General features: G+C 49.3%; 1 protein-coding gene across 2 annotated transcripts in view; it reads left to right on the top strand.

The window, feature by feature from the left end:
* Positions 1 to 21,602, top strand: part of CEP95 (centrosomal protein 95) — a 717,939-nt gene that overhangs the window by 582,959 nt on the left and 113,378 nt on the right. For both annotated transcript variants that reach the window (XM_085617251.1, XM_085617252.1), the window contains exon 18: positions 6,449 to 6,523. In XM_085617251.1, the coding sequence (XP_085473377.1) occupies positions 6,449 to 6,523 (75 nt within the window). The remainder of the gene's footprint in view (positions 1 to 6,448; positions 6,524 to 21,602) is intronic.

Here is a 21,602-nt window from a genome sequence, read left to right on the forward strand (position 1 = left end):
TTTCACAAAGATATACCGACTCAAACTATAGTCATGGATGCCTCTCTTCTGGGATTGGGAGCCCATACAAATCACCTTCAGCTTCAAGGCAGATGGTCACACAAGGAATCCACTTACCACATCAATCCGCTAAAGCTGAGAGCAGTTCACTTGGCTCTGAAAGCTTTTCAACCATCATTCCATGCCAACTTCCTTTTTGTACAGACGGACAACACAACAACAGTGTTCTACCTCAACAAGCAGGGATGCTCGAGATCTAGACCATTGTCTCGGGAAGCCCAGACAATATGGAAGTGGCTTTTAGCAAGAAATCTGACCATACAGCAACCCTTCTCCCAGATGTTCAAAATTCTCAGGCCGACTCACTAAGCAGACTCCTTCAGGAAAATCACGAGAGGGTCCTAAACGTTGACGTGGTGTGAGACATATTCGAAAACTGTGGTAATCCGGAGGTCGATTTATTCGCCACCGCAGAAAACAGCAATCGCCAAAACTTCGCCTCCTGGTTCTACCAACCGAGAACCCTGGGAAATGACTTATGGATCAACTTGTCAGGCAAATTTCTCTACGCCTTTCCTCCGATTCCCCTGATCCCGACAGTTCTCATCAAGCTCTCTCAATCACGCGCCAAGATGATTCTCATAGCCCCGTCATGGCCACGTCAATAGTGGTTCACAGACATCCTTCACCGGTCCATCCGTCCTCATTTCAGACTGCCATGCAAAACACACCTACTAACAAAATACGGAGGTCAGATGGTACACCCTAACCTCTCCTCCTTGAATTTGGCAGCATGGCTCCTGAGCTAGGGTAGTATGGACACTTGAACTTTCCTCAGGGCTGTATGGACATTCTTAAGGAAGCTAAGCAGCCATCCACATACTCTGCTTATGCTCACAAATGGAAGAAATTCTGTATTTAGTGCTCATCGAGGAATGAAGATCCTACCTCTTGCCAGGAAGATGTCATACTTCCATACTTGCTCCACCTAGCACAATCTGGCCTCCAATTGTCTTCCATTACGGTTCACTTGGCAGCCTTGACTGCTTACAGGAAATGCCCTTCACAAACTTCCTATTTCAGAATTCCTGTTATTAAAGATTTCTTGGAAGGTTTGAAAAAAGTTTTTCCTCCCATTAGAAGTCCTTCTCCTCCTTGGGAGCTTAATGTGGTGCTTTCTCGTTTATTGCAAGAGCCCTTTGTACCTATTCATAAGGCTACATTTCAGCACCTGTCCTGGAAGACAGCTTTCCTTGTGGCTATCACCTCCACCCGCAGGGTTAGTGAAATCCAGGCACTTTGCTGTCAAGAATCGCATACAGTCTTTCATACATCTAGAGTAGTTATGAGGACCCATCCGAAATTCCTCCCTAAGGTAATTTAGGATTTTCACGTAAACCAAACTATTACTTTACCTACTTTCTTCCAGCATCCATTCTCTCTGGCAGAGAGATCGCTTCATTCCCTGGATGTACATAGGGTTTTGAAATTTTATCTGGACAAAACTAAAGATATAAGGAGAGCAGATCAGTTATTTGTAAACTATGGTTCTCTCCGTACAGGGCTAGCCACTTCTAAAGAATCTATCTCCAGGGGCCATATGTATCAATGTTAGGTTTTGCGATTCTTAAACAGCAAATGTTTGAGAATCGCTATTTGAGAATAGCAAAACGCTATGTATGTAGGATTTGCAATACATTTTGCGAATCCTACATTTTCCTTAATTGCGAATCGCAAATTGCATTTCACAAGTAAGGAATACCTCCCCATTCATTCCTATGGGCCTAGAGGCCCATAGGAATGAATGGGAAGACATTCTCAATTTGCGATTCTCAATTCGAGAATTGCAAATTGAGAATGCAATTTCAAGTGTGCCAGGTTGTCAAAAGGACACCCTGTTGCACCCCTGAAATGAGCATGGGTGCACATGTGTGCACCTACATGCCCTAAGGGCATGTAGGTGCGCCACATGCCACTTTGAAAAATGCAAAAATGTGCATTTTTGAAAGAAATCGCAAATTACCACCAACCTGTAGTTGGTGGTAATTTGCGATTCCTTATGCCATATATGCACAACTTGGATACCTCATACATTCCATTTAAGGAATCGCAATTTGTGATTCCTTAAATGCATTCGCAAAATAAGGAATCGCAAATTTTGCGATTCCTTATTTTGCGAGTCAGTTTTTCTTTTATACATACCATTTAGCCTAATTGGGATCGCAAACGCCGAAATTCTGTGAATTTCGGCATTTGCGATCGCAATTTTGCATGATACATATGGCCCCAGGTGTATTGTTTCTTGTATTTTACTCTGTTATCAAAAAGCTAACAAACCCCTTTTTAGTAAGCCTAGGGCTCATTTTACCAGAGGGAAGGCAGCTACTGCGGCTTTGCTTCGTAATGTACCCATTTCGGAGATTTGTCAGGCTTCTACTTGGAAGTCAGTCCACACATTCACAAGACATTACTGCCTAGATTTTGATGCCAACGCAGATGCTTAAGTAGGACAGGCTTCCATTAGGAATCCCTTTGTTTAAAACTACAGTTTAAATCTCTGTCTCTTCGACCACGTATGCTTGTAGGGATGGGCTTGCTAATCTATTCAAGTGCTTATGACTATACATGGAAATCCCCTGCAAGAGAAGGCATAGTTTCTCACCTGTAACTCCAGTTCTCTTGCAGGGGTATTTCCATGATAAGTCATAAGCAACTCTCCCTCCCCCCCTTCCCCCCCCCCCCTGCGGTGGAATGGACAGACTTATCTTTTGTTCTAAATAGGCATTCACTTCTCATCGCCTTCAAAAAGAACTTAAGTAACTGCCACTGACTGTGCATCATGGGATACTGCGGTCTCTGAGTTTTCTCAAAGGCACAGCGCCTAGTTTTGGACATATAATGGCAGCTTATGGGGGGGCTGCTCTGTCCCACCCTTTCATCTCTATCATGAAAAAAGAGTTTTGTGAAGTGGGGGTTTTCTGGGTATTAAACACCATTAAAAATTACACAAATCATAGTATTATGGCATCTTTTTCACTTCAAGATAAAGTTGTGACCTTTGTAGCCTATTTAGCTATTTTCTCTTAAGTGTCTTTACAGGCCATCCCGAAGAAAGGGGAAAAATATCCACTTAAGAAGATATATCTAAAGAAGTGCTCCTGGGTCCTGGCACATGGGCGGGACTATTCAAGTGCTTATGACTCATCATGGAAATACCCCTGCAAGGAACTGGAGTTACAACTAAAACTATTCCTTCTACCTTCCCCTGCTCAAATTCAGCTCAGCCGCAGGAGGGCAGTATAGTGTTTGGGGTTGGCAGCAGCACTATCTTGCTGGCAGACCCAGAAAGGCTGTTACCGGGAGTACTGAAGGGCTTCCTGGAGGAGCCCCCCAGTGCATTGAATCATACCTCCAACAGCAGTAACGATGTTGGGGTATGATTCTAAGATGTTTGATACCAAAGATGCCCAGGTTCGGGACAACCACTACATAGTTAGCCCTCGTGTAATGGCGGATGGCTACTATATGTATCAAAATGTCTAGCCGCACTTACAAAGCATGGAGAATCGTCTCCGGGGTTTGGAGGGGTGTCCTGCTCGCACAGGGGCACTCTTGCACTTATAACCAAGCACCCTGCCTTCAGGTCTGAAAGGCGTGCCATAGGAGTGACTTATAAGTTTTAAGTGTAGTGACCTCAGGTATAAGAAAACTTAGATCTTTCGAGACCGGTGCAAGCACCTGTCTCACACAGGCTGCAATTGCAGGCCTGTAGTCACAGTTTGAGTGGGCTCCCATGGGTGGTACAATACATGCTGCACTCCGTGGGAGACCTCTGGTGTACCTATGCCCTGGGTACCTTAGTACCATATACTAGGAACTTACAAGGGTACACCAGTAGCCAATTGTGGAGGTACAACAGTACTTACCATGGTCAATTTAGGGAGGAAGTACAGTGACTGGGGTCCTGATTAGCAGGATCCCAGTCAGACTAGTCAAATAAACATACTGACAGCAGCAAAAAGTGGGGGTAATCCTGATAGAAGGACCCTACCTTACTACAGGTGGATAGCGAAGATTACGCCATTCTTGGGAAATTTGATCAAATTGCTTAAGCACTTTGCTAGCCTGAGGGCCATATTCTGGAGCAATTGGAGCTTGGGAATAGCTTCATCCAGATGGCCCAGATAAACAGTTACAATGATCTAAGTGAGAAAGACCACACAACAGCACCACCTGTTTGAAGTTCTCCCCAGAAATAATAGGTTGAACGTTCATGAAGCTCTTAATTTGTGTATATCCTGTTATACAAACTTTTGGGATTTAAGCGAGAAAGTTCCTGATCAAAAAGGACTCCCATGTTCTTAACGTCACTTGCCAGAATGGATTTGAAGCCAAGTTGTGTAAGCCATGGAAGGGCACACCAGTACGCAGAGTACCCACTCATTAAAAGCAACACAGTCTATCTTCATTTAGTTCATGAAAATTATTAGACATCCTTCTATGAATTCCAAGCATACAGCCTTTCAGCCTAATAGAATTTAATGAGGGCTCATCAAATGTGTGCTGCTGCTGATTATTATCTGCAGAAAAGTGCATTAAAAATCCAAAGGACCTAATGAAACCTATGCTGCAAGATATTATGGTTGGCCATGTTAAAGGATTGTTCACTACTCTCACCATCTTTCTGCCAAGCCTCTAGTTGATTATGGATTGCCACAAGTACAGATTCCATACCGAAGCCTGAGCAGAAACCTCCTGGGTAATTTAAAGTGGATACTTTTTATATTGCTATAAAGCTACCTCTGCTGAAGTACTAATACAGTACCGCATGTCTGTCTTTTAGAGACTGCGGCTGGTTGAAAGTGGATGCTTTGTGTAAAGTCAAGTCTGCTCTAGTACAACTGGGGGGAGGGCTGAATAACTTAAGTTCAGTTGAGATTATTCTTCTGAGGAAGTTCCATCCACGCTTTCAATGCTGTATTACTTGAACCACAATCTCTTGTGTCTGTCATCCTGTTCATGGGATCTCCTCGCTTTGGTAATTTACCACAACTGCAACTAACCACAACCTCACACACACACTTTTCACACGCTAGTAGAATAGATGAGACCTGGTCATGATAAAACACATAGATTTAGCCACCAAAAGTAATCATCTTATTCTGTACCCCATAATTATTTTTATGTAATAGTTTATGGAGTGCTGATTTCATAGAGTGGTATTGGTGCTCTTTACATGGAACAAAAGTAATGACATAGAACAACCACTGATGGAAATTTCTAACTGCAGATTCCTCCACCTTTGTATATTGCCCCAGGCATTATGCTGGCTACGGAACCTTTTAGAGCAGTTCTTCTTCATGTCAATTAGCAGTCTCTTGTGGGTTTGGGCCAATGTTTTTCTGCTCGAGAAATGACAGGCGGAGCTGCACATGATCCCCACCCATGCACACAGAAAGTTCCTTTCTTTCTGCTACTTTAGATGTAGATCCAGAGCTTCTCACTAATCCTTGACCAGACTTTTTTTAACATCATTTGTCCAGTTTGCAAGGGAAATGTCTTCCCTTAATCCGCAGGATTTAAACTGTGAAGGCACTTTCACAAACAGATCGTTGCTGCGGTCAAAGACTTTAAGAAAGTTGAAGATCAAAGACAAGAAATCCAAGTTGGAAATTGACCCTTCCTGCCACTCTGTAACTCCATAGAGGATGCGAGGGCTTCAATGTGTCTCCTTGTCTCGCTCCCGTTCTCCATTGGACCCATTTGAGAGTTTGGCCCAGATGCACCCTGAGTTTTCAGGCTTGTCACAGACGTTGAGGCAAGTTGAAGCATTCAGGGAGGCTATGCTGCATATATTTGCCATTTTACCAACATCCTATGTTGTGCCTTCAGGCCCCAAGGATCTGCATGGGCCCCCTGTTGGGCTTCCACAGGCGGGGGTCTACCCTCTGGGCATCTATGCCACTTGGACCCATATTGGGTCAGGACCAGCTCCGGTGCCTGCTTCTGACTGGCACCATCCCTGTGCCGATTCCACTTGCATCAATCACCGATGCAGGTGCCATTCATACCTGATGGATTTGTTTCTTCTTTTAAACCCATTTTTAATGCTTGATGGCTTTGTTTCTTCTTTTTAACCCATTTTTGATTCTGAGACTGACTCTAATAAACACCTTTCATATATCCCTGTGGTTTTTATTGTTTGCACACATAATCTCCATCGTTTTTAGCAGTAGTGGAGAGGAACATTTTCTATGGGAGCTAAAATGGAAAATGCTTTGCAGTTAAATGACAATAATTACATAACTTTAAACAGGCATTTGGCTACTTGTAAGAGGTCCACTTGTTAGTTTTGCATCCTAAATTGTATGTATTGATTTGAAAAAGATAAATATGCCGCATTTACATTAGTTGGCTCAGCATGCTATTTGTTTCCCTTGTGCTGTAGGTTGAAGTAGCACAGAAGAAACATGACTTGCTTGTTGAAATTATCCGAAAAGAGCAGGGGCACAACCAGAGACTGGTAGGTACTATATATAAATACTTTTGTTAGCAACACTGAAGATACCAACTTGTTGAACACAGCTGCTTAGATTGGTTTTAATATACCTAGTGTCCTAAACCAATTTAAGGCTTCCTTGAGACATTTACTTTTAAAACTGATTTTGAAGCCGTTGTAGGTAAGAGACATCCCTGGTAGTATTGTGGCATAAGATATTGCTGCTTGAGACAGTGGTGCAGACACTGGTGGAGTGAATCACAACTTCCTTTTTGTTCAACATCTGTTGAATGTTTCCTTGATTCTATTAGTTCTTCCGCTTGGATTCTCATGCTGTGCTTATTCCGCCATCTATTTGTTGAGTCCTGAACTCTCCTTTTGAATTGTAGTCCTTTCTTCCTTTTTCTCTTGTTTTTTTTTCTTGTTAGGCGTTGACGGTCCCCACCACTTAATACTTGATCCCGCCTCTTCTGACGTCAGACGTCCTCTGAAAGTTCCTACATGTGGTCACCATCTTCAGATTCTATTTTTTTTCCAGCCGTTGGGTCTGGAAGCATTGTGAAGGTCTCCAAATAACCGAGGGAAAGAAGAGGAAGGAAAACAGGATTTTGTCGTATAAAACATCAACGCCAAAACAAAGCAAATGAGATTTACCCAGAGATTCCACTGAATTACACTAGAAAAAACATCAAAGTACTTTGAACTTTCATTGAGAGAGAGACTGAGAATGAACAGACAGTGGGCTCCCTGCTCTTTGTGAAATGTAGAACACACCATTCCATTTCTGCCCAGAGTGCCACCATAAGTTCGCCCAACCACCAGGTGTGCCATCTCTGGCTGCTAATAGACAACAAGACATACTCGTGCGAGGCGTGTGCAGAGTTCAAACCAAAATGCGGAAGACCCAAGAGCAACAAAGACAGGCACACTATGCCATGCAGGGGCAGAAGGAAACAATTTCATTTGGAGATCTTGAACTATAGTGAAGAAGAGGATAACGCCGCCGGAGCAGAAAAAGAAGGCTCTGACGGCAAAAAAAGTGATTGACGTCGAAACAGAGCACAAGAGACCGATGGAGGAACACACACAGGTAATGCTGAAAAGATGCGAGCGGTTGAGTCAAAAGCTTCAGACTCTAGACCACATAAGACTGCCTCTGCGCCAAAAATCTCGCTGATCGAAGGCAAGTTAAGGCAGAAAGCACCCATCGGGACCCATACAAAGAATGCCGCAGGCACAGACATTTAAAGAGGATCAGGGTCAAGAGAAAGACAAGAGGACGGCAGATCAGTCAACAGCAGCCAAAACATCGACCCTGAAAAAGAGAAGTGCCTACCCTAGACGCCAAAGAACGTGCTCTCGAAATTGAGCACAAGAAAAGACGGCTTGAAGCCGAAATAGCCTCAAACCTTAAAAATAAGAAGTTCAACACTTCCCTCTAGGGATTTTGAATACTGTTGAAACTTTGTAGGAAACTGGGTTTCTGTTGCAGTACCCCACCCCTCCCACACACACTTTGTGCCTGGCTTTTGATGCAACTTTGACCTAGGTGTACTGGGTCCCTGTTGTCCAGGTTCCCAGTACTAGTGTTCTTTCCCTTAAACTAAACCACATTTGGCACCCCTCTAGCTCACTCACAAGTCCCTTGTAAAAGGTAGCTTGAAGTAGCCCCAGTCCACAGGGAGTGGACCTCTCCTGAACTCTAAGACATCGCCTGCAGCCTCAGCACGGAACTCCACCCCACCCCACCGCAACCTGCTCTAGTAGACTATTTACGACACCAAAAGACACCCCTACACCTGTCCGCCCTGGACCTTGGTGATGACCTAAGGTGTTTGTCCCCGAGCTTCGCAGCTTACCTCTGCAGCTGTTGGTTCCCTTCAACTGGCCTGAGCCTGAAGCCCTTTTTCGATTTGGCCATTCTCCATTGCCTTGCATTGGGCACCCGACACTGTGTTGGCCCCTGTGCCGCAGGTGGTGTAGTGTTGGTGCTGCCTTGGTCCCTGTACCCTGCTTGCTTAAACCCTTGTAGACTGCCCCCCAACCCTCAAGCCGCTGCTACTTACCTGTAAGCATCCTCTGTCCGATTGCCCCCAATCTCCGTTGATTTGTATTAGGCGACCGACCTCGAACTCGCATCCTGCACCAAGCCACTCCTGTGCCACTGGTAGTGCCCTGTTGGTGCTGAACTGAACCTTGCCCACTACTGCCCTTAACTGCCAAAGACGCCGAGCCCCGTTGGCTCAAAGAGTTCAGCGCCGGTGACTCTGGCACCGGCGTAGAAGTTTCCTCCTCTGAACCTTTTCTGCCCTTCAATGAGGCCTTGACAGATGTCTTTCTGGCAACCTGATCCAAGGCCAGCACAGGGGCTTCTGTGAATAGGACAATTGCCCGTCACCATCATTCTGCTCCAGGAGACCCAAATTTCCTCACCAACCACCCTTCCCCCGAGAGCTTGGGGGTTCAGCTATCTACTTCTCAGGACCCATTCCCTTATGCACCCCGTACAGGGAATCCAAGAGGCTGGACAGGTGGAGTAAGAAAATATTTTGTTCTGCTAGCCTTGCATTACAGTCAGTGAACACTGCATGCCTTTTTGGCAGTTACTCCCACTCCCTGTCGAAAAAGTTGCACAAGTGCTTCCACATGCCCCAGAGGAGGACCGGGCCATTCTCTTCCAGGCAGTATCTGACAGGAAGGATGCAGCAAAGTTTGCCATTCCTTGTGGTCTCAACACGACTGACTCACTAGGCAGAGCCATCTCATTTATTGCTGTTTGATGCCATGCCTGGCTAGGACTTCTCGCTCTTCTGGAGCTGTCCAGGCGTCCCTCATGGACATGCCCTTTGATGGCACCTGTCTCTTCGGAGACCTGGCAGACATGGCCTGGAGCGCTTTAACGACTCACGGGCTACGACCAAGTCCTTGGGCCTCTCCATGACCACCCGTCCCTTATCTGCTTTCTGTCCCTTTCAGCCCTGATATCAGTGTTTCCGCCTCTATCCTGGATTTCAGTGAGAAGGACTCTGAGGCTGCTGGGTCTCATGGCCTCCTGCATCCTGCTACTTACACAAGGCAGATGGCATATGCAGACTGCATTAGGACCTGATGTTCCAGTGGACGCATCAACAGGAGATTTTCTCCGACATGGTCCAGATCGCGAAGTGAACTGCACAGGATCTACAGTGGTGGATGACCAACTGCGATTGGGTCAGAGGCAGGCCCCTCTCCCTTCCCCAACCAGATCACACAGTAGTAACTGATGCATCACTTTTGGGTTGGGGCGGACATCTGGGAGAAGTGGAGACCAGAGGACTCTGGTCTCCAGCGGAATTCGGACTCCACATCAACTTGCTGGAGCTCCGAGTGGTTCACTTGGCATTGAAAGCTTTTATTCCTTCCATCAAGGGAAAGCTGCTTCAGGTGTTCACGGACAACACCACCGCCTTGTGGTACTGGCACAAACAGGGGAGGATGGGGTCCTGGACCCTTTGCCTAGAGACCCTGCATCTCTGGACTTGGCTGGAACAGCAGGGTATATCCCTGGTGGTTCAACACCTGGCAGGTTACCTTAACGCCAGGATATTGATGCCTAGCAGATCACAGAGATCCATCAGGAGACGGCGCAAGGTCTCTTTCAGAAGTGGGAAGAGCCTTGGTTAGATCTGTTCGCCTCCACCGAGAATGCGCAATGTCAGCAGTTATGTGTGTTGGAGTTTCCAAGGTGGTACTCACTCTGCAACACTTTTTTTTCTTGAGTGAAGCTCAAGCCTCCTGTATGCCTTTCCGCCACTACCACTCCTGTCCAGAGTGCTCAAAAAGATCAAGAGCGACTGGGCCAGAGTCATTCTCGTGGCTCCAGACTGAACACGGAGAGTCTGGTATCCCAAGCTTCTCCAACTGAGCATCGCTCCTCCGATCAGGCTACCCCTTTGGGAGAATGTTCTGTCGCAGCAGCAGGGGAGGGTCCTCCACCCTAACCTGTCAACTCTACGCCTTCTTGACGGCATTCGATCTTCCTCCCGAAGTCTGTGATGTGATTTTGGCTGCCAGGCGTCCCTCTACCAAGACTGTGTATTTAATTCCCCTATTGTGAACAGATTTCTTAAGGGGCTTCTGCATATGTTCCCACCTGCCCCATTAATCATGCCCCAGTTGGCCCTTAATTTGATTCTCACCTTCCTGATGTGCATATCGTTCAAACCGCTGCACAACTGCCCCCTCCATCTGCTTTCCATTAAAACCGGCTTTTTAGTGGCAATAACTTCCTCCAGGAGGGTGAGTGAGTTGCAGGCTCTGTTAGCCAAGCTTTCTTACCAGAACATCTTCCCTGAGAAGTTAGTACTTCTCGCTAGGGCCTCTTCCTTACCAAAAGTTTTAACACCATTCCACTTGAGGCAATCAGTCACCTTTGCCTACTTTCTATGCTCCTCCGCACCCCTCCAAAGAGGAGGCGCAACTCCATAGTCTGGACCCAAATAGTGTTCTTGTTCTACCTTGACCACACTCAAGAGTTCTGGGTGGGCGACCAACTCTTCGAGGGGTACGTTGGATCAAAGAAAGGTCGTGCTGTGCAGAAGAGGAGTATATCAAAATTTGCTACCCCATAGCCTAGAAACAGCCTCCTGAAGGCTTATGAGCTCATTCCACCAGGGCTAAGGCTGCAACCACACTGTTGCAACGTGGTGTTCCAGTCCTTGACATTTGTCAGGCAACAACGTGGCATTGTTGCGCGCATTTACCGAGCCCTGCTGCCTGGGCAGTCGAGTCCGCTGGGACAGCCTTTTTGGTTGCTCTGTCCAGCAGGACTCCTGGTCTAAACTTGTCTGCAGTCCCACCTCCGGGGATGGTATTTATGGGGGATCTATTCTAAGGTAAGGAATCTGCGGACAGATGTCTCAATCAGATGGACAAGTTACTTACCTTCGGTAACGCCTTAACTGGTAGAGACATAAACTTGCTGCAGATTCCTTACTGACCCACTCAGACTCGTTTTTTGGGTCAGGGCTGATCCCTTTCAGGGCCCTAGTTGTTCTATACATACCACTGTCGGTGCACTTCATTGCTCTGTGCTCCTGGCGTGAGAAGTCATGAAAAGTAACTGACATCTGAAAGAAACACATTAGTTAGATTCCTTACCTTAGAATATCCCCAGGCGTCAGGCTGGATACAGAAAGATTTTTCGTCAGCAGTACCCCTGCGCGTCGCTAGGCGTGGTCTGCGGATTCGCGTCCGGCGTCGTGAGCGCCGGGATGACGTTGTCGGAGTACTTAGACGCCGCCCTCCCGCGCTGACGTCAGTTATTCTTTTTTCCGCGCCAGTAAGCGCTGATTCGGGAAGAGCGTACCCTTAGTCATTTTTAGACTAACTTTTTGGACATTTTTGTCTATCTTTTTCCAGTCTACTTCGACTCCTGGTGCCTCGGGGGATGCCCGGGTTCAAGCTGTGTGACGTCTGTCACCGACTGATGTCTGATACCGACCTCCACCATCGGTGTCTCTACAGTCTTGGGGCCGACCACAATGACAAGTCGTGCCCCAACTGCCGGGCCTTGACGTTGAAGGCTAGGCGGGAGCAGTGCCGCAAGCTCCTCGAGATCCAGCAGTCGGCTTCGTGCCGCTCGAGGTCCCGGTCGAGGAGGAAGTCAAGGGACCGGTTGCGGAGCCGAAGTCATCACCGCTCGTCGGGATCCAAGTCCTTGCACTCAGGTAAGTCGAGGCATGGCAAAAAGAAGTCGAAAAGGCGACATCACTCTTCTGACTCTCCCCTCGCGCGACTCGGCCGAGGGTTAGGGTGGTACCACGCGCGCGGCTCCGCCGGAGCCGCATCCGACCCCACACCCTCCGGTCCCTGGGCTTCATGCGACTCCGGGCGAGATTCAAGACTTCCTCGTGGCCATGAGGACTCTCTTCCCGCCGTCGAGGCCTGCCGGCGCGCCTTCGGGCCCGGCAGGTCCAACTGGGGGTCCTAGCGAGTCGGCGGCTTCAGCCCCGGCGCCGTCGTCTACTTCGGTCCCGACCCCGCAGGCCCCCGTGGGATCCAGGCCTGGATCCCGGTCGACGCCAGTTGACCTCACGACTCCTCCGCTGGCGCCGACCCCCATGGTGTCAACCCGGCGCCATCCTCGGACGACGCCGTCCCTAGTTTCAGCCCCGGTCCGGGTCCGATGTCGGAGAGGCGCGACTCGGCGCCGTCTCTGGCGCCGATGGGTGAGCCTTTCATCTACGATCCGGCTCCGTCATTTCTGCCTGTTTACCAGGACACTGGTTTCATCCCTCCTCCTTCCGTGGCTACGGAGGAGGGTGCTACATATGCTGTGGTGCTGCACAGGGCGGCCCAGGCCTTGCGCCTGGAGATCCCTGCAGCGGCCGTGAGGACTAACCTCCTCACTGAGGTGCTTCAACCGCCAGTAAGCTCTTCGGAGCCTCTGCTGCAGTTTAATGAGGCCCTTACCGACGTTCTGATGGGCACTTGGTCCAAGCCCTCCACAGTCTCTCCTGTGGATCGGAACGTGGCCTGGCGCCACCGCCCACCTCCGGGCGACCCCAGCTTTCTGTCCGTACACCCCACCCCTGAGAGTCTGGTTATCCAGGCCTCCACATCCCAAACCGCTTTCCTGTCCACACCTCCGGACCGGGAATCCAAAAGGATGGAACAGTTTGGCAAGAAACTGTTTTCCTCCCTCATTCTGGGGTTGCTGTCCATTAATACCGCGTGCCTTTTGGACCGTTACACCCACTCTGTGGGATACGGTGGCGGATGTGATGCCCCAGTGTCCAGAGGAGGCCACGACACAGCTCGCCCAGGCTCTTGCTGAGGGGCGTGATGCAGCACGGTACTCCATTAGATGTGGACTTGACACCACGGACTCGCTGGGTAGAGCGATTGCAACAACAGTGGCGATTCATCGTCACGCCTGGCTGAGGTCCACAAACTTTTCAGGGGATGTCCAGAGCACTCTCATGGACATGCCCTTTAATGGCCGTCGCCTTTTTGGCGACAAAGCAGGCTGCAGAACCAGCCTCAACGCGGTCGCAGATTCCGCCGTGGCGGAGCAGGGGGGCAGAGAGCCGGTCAGTCCACATCTGCTCCCGCTGCATCTGCCTCAAAGCCTTCCTAGTCCGAGCTTTCAGGCCCATTCCACGCCAGTGGGAGGCAGAGTTCGCCATCACCTGCTCCACTGGTGTACCATCACTTTGGACAGGTGGGTGCTGCAAATCGTGCAAAGGGGCTACTCCCTCCCCTTCGAGGCGACCCCTCCAGCCATGCCACCGCAGTACCACCGCATGTCGGGGGATCACTTGTAACTTCTGCAGGAGGAAGTTACGGCCCTCTTGGCCAAGGGGGCCATCGAGCGCGTTCCTGGCCCAGAAGTAGGACGTGGTTGTTACTCCCACTACTTTCTGGTTCCCAAGAAAGGCAAAGGGGGCCTACGCCCTATCTTGGACCTCAGGAGCGTCAACCCCTTCCTCCGGAAGGAGAAGTTCAAGATGCTGACATTAGCTCAGGTTCTGGCTGCCCTAGAGACTGGATGGTAGCGTTGGACTTGCAGGACGCTTATTTCCACATCCCCGTCCTGCCGACTCACCGGCGTTACCTGCGGTTCACGGTAGGCCGCGAGCACTTTCAGTTTGCCGTGCTCCCCTTCGGCCTCACCAGTGCCCCTTGGGTGTTTGGCTCGCCCCGAACAGTTGTCTCCCACCTCCAGACAACGGCCGACTTCCTGCATTCACTGGGGTTCTCCATCAACGTGCCGAAGTCACACCTGAGTCCCTGCCAGAAGCTTCTCTTCATCGGAGCGGTTCTGGACTCGGCGCAGTTTTGGGTCTATCCTCCCGAACAGCGGGTTCGGGATATTCAGGCTCTGATTCCGATCTCTCATCCTTTATCCTGAGTTTCGGTCCGATTGGCCCTATGGCGGCTGGGTCTGATGGCCTCCTGCATCCTGCTGGTACATCACGCCAGGTGGCGGATGCGGGCTCTGCAGTGGGACCTGAAGTTCCAGTGGGCTCAACATCAGGGCAACCTGTCCGACCACGTCCTGATCTCGGAGGGCACTGCAAGACAGTTGCAGTGGTGGCTCACGGACCGCAATTGGGTCCGTGACAGATCCCTCTCCCTACCCCAACCGGAGCACGTAGTGGTGACTGATGCGTCCCTCCTGGGATGGGGGGGCCACATGGGAGAGGCGGAGATCAGAGACCTCTGGTCTCTGGCGGAGTCCCGGCTCCATATCAACCTATTGGAGCTGCGGGCGATCCGGCTTGCACTGAAGGCATTCTTTCCCTCTGTCCGGGGAAGTGTAGTGCAGGTGTTCACGGACACCACTGCCATGTGGTATTGCAACAAACAGGGCGGGGTGGGGTTGTGGACCCTTTGTCAGGAGGCTCTGCGCCTCTGGACATGGCTGGAACATCAGGGCATCACCCTGGTGGTTCAACACCTGGCGGGCTCTCTGAACGCCAGGGAGGACGAACTCAGCCGCTGGTGCATGATGGATCATGAGTGGCGTCTGAACTTGGACGTGGCGCAAGGTCTCTTTCAGCAGTGGGGAGAGCCTTGGTTAGATCTGTTCGCCACCGAAGAGAACGCACAATGTCATCAGTTCTGCGCGTTGGTATTTCCAAGGCAGCACTCGCTCGGAGATGCTTTTCGTCACGAGTGGAGTTGCGGTCTGTTGTACGCCTTTCCACCTATACCACTTCTGCCCAGAGTGCTGAAGAAGATCAGGCGCGACCGGGCCCAAGTCATCCTTGTGGCTCCGGATTGGGCACGAAGATACTGGTATCTCTAGCTACTCAGTCTGTCAATCGATCCCCCGATTCGACTGCTTCTTCAGGAGGACCTTCTGTCGCAGCAGCAGGGGATAGTCCTCCACCCAAACCTGTCCAGCCTCCACCTCCATGTGTGGAGATTGAGCAGCGGCAGTTGATGCCATTTGACTTGCCTCCTGAAGTCTGTGATGTCACTCTGTCAGCAATTCGTCCCTCATTCGTCCCTCCACTAAAACGGTATACGCCTGCAGGTGGAACAAATTTGTGGCATGGTGCACAGCAAAAGCTGTGAATCCCCTTTTCGCCCCCCTTTCTGAGGTTCTCCTCTTTCTTCTTACCCTGGCCCAGCAGGGCTCTGGGCACCATCAAGGGATCTGTTTCAGCCTTCTTGAGGCTTCCTGATCAGCCTTCTCTTTTCAAGTCCCCTGTTGAAAGGCATTACTCACATGTTCCCTCCTGTTCCCTTTGTAATGCCTCAGTGGGACTTGAATCTGGTGTTAAGTTATCTGATGTGCGCTCCCTTTGAGCCACTTCATAACTGTCCTCTTCGTCTTCTGACTCTCAAGACTGCTTTCCTGGTTGCCATCACCTCTGCCAGAAGAGTGAGCGAGCTCCAGGCTCTTTCTTCTAAACCTCCTTTCCTCTCTGTCCATCCGGACAAGGTCGTTCTGAGGACTCGCCCTTCTTTTCTTCCTAAGGTGGTTACTGCCTTTCACATCGGGCAGTCCATTACCTTACCCACCTTCTTTCCACCTCCGCATCCCTCGAAAGACGAAGAGAGGCTCCACCGTCTGGACCCAAAACGTGCGCTCTCCTTCTAACTGGATCGCACAAAACAGTTCCGGGTGGACGACCAACTCTTCGTTGGCTACGTGGGTGCTAAGAAGGGGCGGGCAGTGTACAAGCGAACCATCTCTCGGTGGGTCGTTTTGTGCATTAAGATCTGTTATTCCTTGGCTAAGAAGGATCCTCCTGTGGGACTGGGGTCCATTCCACTCTGGCCACAGGGAGTTCCTCTGCAGGACATTTGTCAGGCAGCAACCTGGGCCTCGCTGCACACATTTGCCAAGCATAACTGCCTGGACAGCCAAGTCCGGAGAGACGGCTTCTTTGGCCATTCAGTTCTCCTGCACTTCCTGGTGTGATCTTGGTTCGCAGACCCACCACCGGGGTTGGTATTGCTGGTGTATCTATTCAAAGGTAAGGAATCTAACTAACGTGTTTCTTTCAGATGCACAAGTTAATTACCTTTGGTAACGATATATCTGTAAGAAACATTAGTTAGTTAGATTCCTTACCGCCCCACCCATCCTCCCCGTTCTGCGAACCGATATCTAGGGTTAAGGTCATCCCTTTCAGGGCCCTAGTTGCATGGCACCAGTGTCGGTTTCTTGCATGGGTCTGCGTTCCTGGTGCGGAAAGCTATGTACAGAACTGATGTCAGCGCGCGAGGGCGGCGTCTAAATACTCTGATGACGTCATCCCGGCGATCACGACGACAGGCGCGGAGCCGCAGACGACGTGTAGCGACGCGCAGGGATACTGCTGACAAAAAATCTTTCCGGATCCAGCCTGACGCTTGGGGATATTCTAAGGTAAGGAATCTAACTAACTAATGTTTGTTAGATATATCGTTACCGAAGGTAAGTAACTTGTGCATCAGCGCCCAAGGTGGCACCTATATAGGTGACGGGATGTCACTTCCTGTCAGCCGACTATGTCAAGCAGATTCGACCAACACCACTTACTGGCATGCAAGGGTATTGCTCAAGCAAAAGTTTCTGGATCCAGCCTGAAGCCTGGGATATTCTAAGGTAAGGAATATGTAGCTAGATTATGTCTATACCAGGTAAGGCGTTACCGAAGGTAAGTAACATGTCCCTCATGCCTAAAGCCACCACAAGAGGAGTAATGGTTTACAGTCTATGCATAGCATGTGTATCTGCAGCCAACATATGCTATGAATGGAGTATGTTACTGGCCCCTTAAGCATCTATTCATAGCGTGTAGTGCTGTAGATTCACATGCACCCTCCTGCCTCCCCAGCAGGTTTTAGATGGTGACAAATATACATGCAACTGCAGCATGTTCAACAGCAAAACAAACTTAGCAGACTATATCCTTACCCCCTATATGGAAGGGGGAAATAATATCTAACAAAGGAGCCATTAAACATGCGCAATACCTTGAGGGGGAGGAGAGACGACGCACAACACCAATTATAAAACTTCCTTGAGGAAAAACAACTTGTGGAGTCCGGGCTCAACACTAGATGACAGGAGTATGCATGACATGTGAATCTGCAATACTACAAGCTACAAATAGATGCTTACAGGGTAATGAACATACTTCTTTTTATATTTTTGCTGAATTGTGTTTTGGGCATGTGTTTGCAGAAAACAAAAAAAATCATGCTTGCCAAAGCCTGATTGCCTTTTCTAATGAGTGTTTCATATTTGGTTTTTGCTTAATGAACATTCCACCTTTTTTTAAAGAAGAGTTTTTCAATACAGACATACTGTCTTTTGATAGGTTTGCATAAAACATTTGTAAGAGATTTAGGGCCATATGTAGGTAGCTAAATACCGGTCGGTAACGGCTGAAAATCGGTAATTTTCCCGTTACCGACCGGTATTTAGCACTTTCTAATGTAGGAGGCAGGTTTTCAGGATTCGGTAATTTACCGATTCCTTTTTTTAAGGAATCGGTAAAATACTGAATCCTTAAAAGCTATGTAGGAGGCACTCAAGTGAGTGCATTTTTGCATTCAGGATTAGTTATTTACCACCAACTACAAGTTGGTGGTAAATACCGAATATCTTTAAAAAAGCAATAATTTGCTTTTTTCAAGGTGCCATGTGGCAGACATACATGCCCTCAGGGCATGTATGTGCGCCACATGTACACACATGCACGATTCAGGGGTGCAACAGGGTGTCAATGTGACACCCTGCCACCCTTGAATGTGCTCCCCCTATTACCGATTCGGTATTTACCGAATCGGTAATAGTGAATGGCTTCCCATTCATTCCTATGGGCCTCCGGGCCCATAGGAATGAATGGGATGGTGATTCCTTATTACCGAATTGGTATTACCGATTCGGTAATAACGAATATTACCGATTCGGTATTTTTTACCAAATTTTTAGCTACATATGAAATACCGATTCCTAAATACCGAATCGGTAAAATTCGGTATTTAGTAATCGGTATTTCATATTTACCTACATCGGGCCCTTGGATACCTGTATGGTGTATGTGGTAAATCTAATAAAAATTGAACTTGTGTTATTAATCATTTTTCTTGTTACCAAATGATTTCTATATATAGCTCCATAATATACAGTTAACGGGGCGTGGCCAAGTAAGATGGCTGAACGTACGTGAGCCGTTTCAGCTCCGGACCCCGACGATTGCCTCAAGACCCTCTACAGCATGTAGGGAGCTCTACCTTACACGCTTCTCACCTGCAGTGTCTAGAGATTTGCCAGGACCCTAGAAAGTGCGGAATTGACAGTGCCTTGCCGAGTGGCTGATCTCGCTGCCGCCGCGGTGGAGCCCCTCGGCCGCACTTAAGACGGCGTAGCGGCGCCCTCCGGATACTCTGCCTGCTTCTCTACCCAACGGCGGAGGCGAATCCTAGCTCACCGTGGTTTATGCTGTGATACTCCTGGCACTGCGACCCTGCGTAGGTTCCCCGGACCCGCTTACCGAGGATCGCGTTTCTGTAGGCTCTGTGGCTGTAGCAGGGACCGGATCGACGGCTGCATAGTGCACCGGAGAATTTGCGGAGTGGCGGATTCCCTGCTGCGTCAGTGGCGGTCGGCAGATGGGCCGTTTAGTTTGCTTCCTCTGTGCAGTTTCTACTCCATCAACTTGGGAGCAAGGGGCCTGAGGGACGTGGCCCTAGGATTTTAACGCCTGACTTTAAGATGGCGGCGCGGTGGCGGGAAACGCTGTAAAGATCCCCTGGTTTTATGCAGGATTCGGCTTGCCACCCTCCTGCCAGAGACTAGATGACTCCCATGGTCTGAATGCCTTTCTTGATTTCTGAAACACCAGAGTGTTGATGTCTTTCCTCCAGGGCATCCCTCGTTCTGCCTGACCCTACTATGGCGCCCTAATCCTGCAAGTCAGCAGCAGTTGCCATCCTCCTGTGGGGAATACACGTGCTTGCTACCCGCTTCTTGACGTCTGGCACTTGGTTGTATACTGAACCTGCATTGTCGGATCACTCGCCGTGTTGGGCCTTGCCCTTATGCCTCCTAAGAAAAACGTGAAAAAGGTCTCCCGATACTTCACCACAGCGGAAAAGTCCCCAGTAGAGACTGACCGCCTGCAGACCATGGCCCTCACAATGGAGGATCTGGTGGCTACCTTACGAGATTTCAAGGCCGAACTATGCCAAGAAATCAAACGGAACCTGCGGTCCTCTATAGACCAACTGAAAGCCGACCTCACAGACCAGATGTCGACGCTGCACCATGATGTGGACTCTGTTGGTACCAGGGTGCTAGAGGTGGAGGAACAAGCCCAGGACCTTACGGCTCGCGTCACCAAACTACAGGACTCTCAATAATCTTTGCAGGCCCAGCTTCAGCAGATCACGTTGAAAGCAGAATATCTGGAAAACAGAACCCGGCGGTAGAATGTACGGATTCGGGACTTGGAGGAGGGGGCGAAGGGGCCTGATCTGGAGGCGTTTGTGACGGGCCTCTTTGCAGAGATCGTGGCCCCACAACAATTGAAGCTTAAATTAGACCGTGTCCACCGCATGGTCTACCTGCAATCCAGAGAATGTAGAAGGCCCCGTGACGTCTTGGTCAAATTTCACTCCTTCACCACAAAGGAGGCTGTATTGGCCACAGCGAGGAGGCAGAAGGAAGTGTCCTTCCAGGGCTTCAAGTGCTCACTCTATCAGGACCTGGCTCCCTCCACTTTGGCGCGACATCAAGCACTGCATCCAGTCCCCTCCAAGCTACGGGACCAAGCTGTCTGCTACCGCTGGACCTTCCCTTTTGGCCTCTTGTTCGAGTATCACAACAAGGCACACCTTGTAACCAATCTTTCAGATGGTTTGCACATCCTGGGCCTTCCACTCCCTGACGAAGCCTCCACATCCAGCTCTACTGCGGAGGTGGGCCTTCCCAGGAGAAGCGCTAGATCTTGGCATACAATCACGAAAACTCGAAAGTCCCCGAACTATACTTCCGCGGATAAAGGGTCTCCATGACCGTCTTGTTCTCCGCTACTTCTGACTTCATCACGTTTTCCAGAGAAGAATCTGCACAGCGGCGGCGAGACCCGTTACACCTGAGTGCTAGACCTGGCTCACCTAACATTACCTGTGATTATGATGGACACTGAGGTTTTTATTTTCTCTCCAACGGTATTGCTCCCTTGACATCCTCAACTGGCGACCGGGGGGTTCGGGCCTTGTCCATGATTCCCTTGATTCTTGTCTTCCTTTTTTTTTTTTTTTTTTGAAGAATCGAGAGTCTCGGACCTTTTGGTCTTATGGCTCTAACTTGGGGGGGGGGGGGGGTAGTCCTGGTGGTGTCCTAGTGGGTTTCAGATTGGGTTTTTTGGTTTTTCTGGACTTCAACAGTGCGGATGGAGGAGAAGATCTGTTCCTTATGTTTGCAGGCAGGACCGGTCCCACTCTGCTGTGGGCAGCTGTATATACACACTTGGGAGAGGGCTGGTCCATATGGGGAAGGGGAGGGTTTTTTTGCGGTGATGGTATCTGTTGCCTCTTGGAATGTTAAGGGTGTGAACTCTCCCCAGAAGCGCCAGAAAATATGGCATTACCTCGTGGACCACTAATTTGGAGTGGTGGCCCTTCAAGAGACTCACCTTAAAAAATCGGAAGATACCAGACTCCGGCACAAAGCATACCCCTTAATATATAAATCCTCGGCCAGCACCAAACATGACGGAGTAGCGCTACTGTTTATCCACTATTAGGGTATCTTTCATAGATTCACATGCCTGAATCATTCCCCGTCGTCGGTATGGGAGTCCCCGGTACATAAATAAAGTAATGTCTCGGTAGACATATAGAGTAATAGGCCAAAGGCCTCACCTTAGTAACATATCCACGTCCTTTTGTAAAAAAAAAAAGGACCAAACTTTGGAGAGTAGCCAATCAGCTATCACCACCCTCTAGAACCTTCCTGGAAGGAGCTCTAGTCCCTCAGATTTTCTACCGCTCGTCGTGCAAAGGGAGTCTCCACTGAGCTCTGCTCAGCATTCCTTGTTTCTGGATTACCAGTGTTTCTAGCTTCAAATTTCCATCTTCTGGGTGAAGTTCTTCAGTTCCTCATGGC

The sequence above is a fragment of the Triturus cristatus genome, chromosome 7, assembly GCF_964204655.1.
Source record: "Triturus cristatus chromosome 7, aTriCri1.1, whole genome shotgun sequence".
NCBI lineage: Eukaryota > Metazoa > Chordata > Amphibia > Caudata > Salamandridae > Triturus > Triturus cristatus.